Genomic DNA, 2,602 nt, shown 5'->3' on the forward strand with positions numbered 1-2,602 from the left:
CAAAAGACACATGCATTCATCTTTGATTCTGGCGTTACATTTGTTCTAGTTATTCTTTAATATTGATAATTATTTTCATTCTTAATACTTAATACTTGTTATCACTTAGCTACTTATATCTTTGTTATATGATTTTGAGTTAAAATTGAGAAATACTTTTTATAATTGGATCAAAAAATTTCATATGATTAAATAGTAAAATTTTGGATCATATTCATATATTTCGTCGAAACTTATTACTATCGTATTTGTTAGACGACCGAGAGATCGTCGGATTTTGAACTTCATAATAAAATCAAATAACTCTTCAATGATACCAATAAATTGATTACATGATACAAAGCTGATAGCACAATCCTCTAATCATAAAAATTTAATTATGAAAATACTGATAAGCTGCAAAATAAGTCTGAGCAACAGTGAGAATCAGCAATACTAAAGCAGCAAAAGCAGAGATAAAAGACCAAGGTGTATCAAAATAAGTGTACTTGAAACTAGCCCATGTAACATGCCAACTATTTCCATAATAATGATGAACTTCATTAAACAAACCAGACAAATAACTCAAATCCAAATCAACCACAACATCTTTTCCAGCATTATTAAAAAAATGTGCCACTTCACCTTCTGCTCCAAAATGGTTCTCAATTATGTTCCTCTCACATAAATACTCAACATCCCTATAAGTATTTATCAAACAATCCAATAATGTTACATAGGTTGTGAAATACTTCATAGAACAACCACTATAACATTGTTCAAAAGCAACACAGTTTAGTAAAAACGAACTCATGAAATCGTCCATAGTAATTGTTGGCATTTCTATCACACCGTGTTTGAATTTCACTTGCAAGAAGCTTTCTCTCTCGCTGTTCTTCCCTGGATTTATCGTAATCCCAGCGTGACGAAGCTTCGAGACGCAATGAATCACGTGTGTAGGTGTTTTTATTCTCTTGTGCTCTTTTTCTTTTTCGCTAACTGGAATAAAACTCGAACGAACCAAATCAAGTAAATGCTTTGGTACCTCGTTTTGCTTTGATACCGTCGCGATTACTTCTTCTGGTCTTTGTAACGAGTTGTTGAAGAATTCCATAGCAAGACTTGAAAGTGTAAACGTTGAGTTTTCACGGGATGGTTTTGAAATTTCGAACAAGCGTTCAAGAACAAAGAAAGGTATTTGATTTTCAAGCTTAAGAAAATCCCTGTAAAAATAGGGTAGAATCCATTCCATGTGAACTAATGGGTCACCATCTTCAAAAGGTACACATCTTGAAACTTTACGAAAAAGTTCAATGATGAAACAACCATCAAGAACCATCATTTCAACGAATTCTTGTGAATCGAGTTGAATTACTTCAGAGTAACACTCTCTAGCTTTGTTTTCTAATGGAGCAACGGCGTTTAGAATCTCTTGTAAGGGTAATTGTGTTCTTGTGAGAAGAGAATTAAGGTAAGAATATTTATGTTCTTCGGTCATGTTGAGACGAGGTTGTCCGCGATGGTAAGGTCCAATGGAAACAATACGAGGTTGGTATGCTTTTCCGTTAGCTTCAATCAGGCTTTGTGGAACTCTCAAGATGCTACAAGATCTTTTTCCTGCGGACTTGCTTAGTAGTTTTGGGTTTTGTGAAATTTTGAGTTGCATTGAAGCTAATCTTTCTTTGTCTAGTTTCCAAATATCAATGACGTGGTTATTTTCATTGGTTTTCATCGTAAAACTTGTATTTGTTTAGGTGTTTCTTGCTGAGGAAGAGAATGTTGTTAAATGGTTAATGATGTGTGGAAATATATGAATTAGTTAAATGATAGTATTTGATGAAGTCAGAGATAGTAACGGTTTGAAAGTGATATGAAAAATTGAAGTAATGTAGAGTGTGGAGATAAGATTCAACATATTTGAACGGTGAGAATGGTACCACGTAATAATGAATTAGTCATAGCTACATCTTAATCCCAGTGAGTAATCAGCGTATTTGAAAGTTCAATTTTTTGTAGGCTCGGTCTTTATTGAATTAACTTATCTTTATTGAATTAACATAGCTACATCTATTAAATTGATGGAATTAACTTATCTTTATTGAATTAACTTATCTTTATATCAAAATTATATAGTTATTAAATTGATGGAATTGAATGACTCGGTCTTTGAAAAAAATTATAACATCTATAAAATTTCAAATTTTTAAAATATCAAAATTTTACAAATTCATTCTTTAAATTCAAATTCTAAATATAATCATCACACACAATAAAATAGTACAAAGTACAAATTCAATTAAATTTTGAACAAAATCTAATTGCAACATAAATTAACTAATAAATCAAATAAGTTTTGAACAAAGTCATTTTTTATTTTAAATTTATTTTTTTTATAAAAAATTTAAAAAACGGCGTCGTTTTGTATGAGTAAAAAGTCAAGCATTTAACCTGTCAGTTTGTCATTTTTTTTATTTTCGTCGGCTCTGAACGGTTCTCATTGGTTAAATAGCTTATTTGGTCCATCTGATTCTCAATTCAACCGATTCGATCTCGTCTTTTAAATACTTATTTAAAGTATCTGACAATTTATTCTTACTACTATAAATAATATATTTTAAAAAAA

General features: G+C 30.7%; 1 protein-coding gene across 1 annotated transcript; it reads right to left on the minus strand.

Annotated features, from left to right (window-relative positions):
• Positions 1–290: 290 nt before the first annotated feature.
• On the minus strand, positions 291–1,968 carry LOC127125683 (UPF0481 protein At3g47200). The gene has a single exon (XM_051054479.1). It carries the CDS (start codon positions 1,709–1,711, stop codon positions 374–376), a length of 1,338 nt encoding a protein of 445 aa, XP_050910436.1. The 5' UTR covers positions 1,712–1,968; the 3' UTR covers positions 291–373.
• Between the last annotated feature and the right edge of the window lie 634 nt (positions 1,969–2,602).

Source organism: Lathyrus oleraceus, chromosome 3, assembly GCF_024323335.1.
Source record: "Lathyrus oleraceus cultivar Zhongwan6 chromosome 3, CAAS_Psat_ZW6_1.0, whole genome shotgun sequence".
Taxonomy (NCBI): Eukaryota; Viridiplantae; Streptophyta; class Magnoliopsida; order Fabales; family Fabaceae; genus Lathyrus; species Lathyrus oleraceus.

Bases quoted from the DNA above. Each gene is read 5' to 3' on its own strand.
- LOC127125683 (XM_051054479.1), bottom strand. From the start codon at position 1,711: ATGAAAACCAATGAAAATAACCACGTCATTGATATTTGGAAACTAGAC.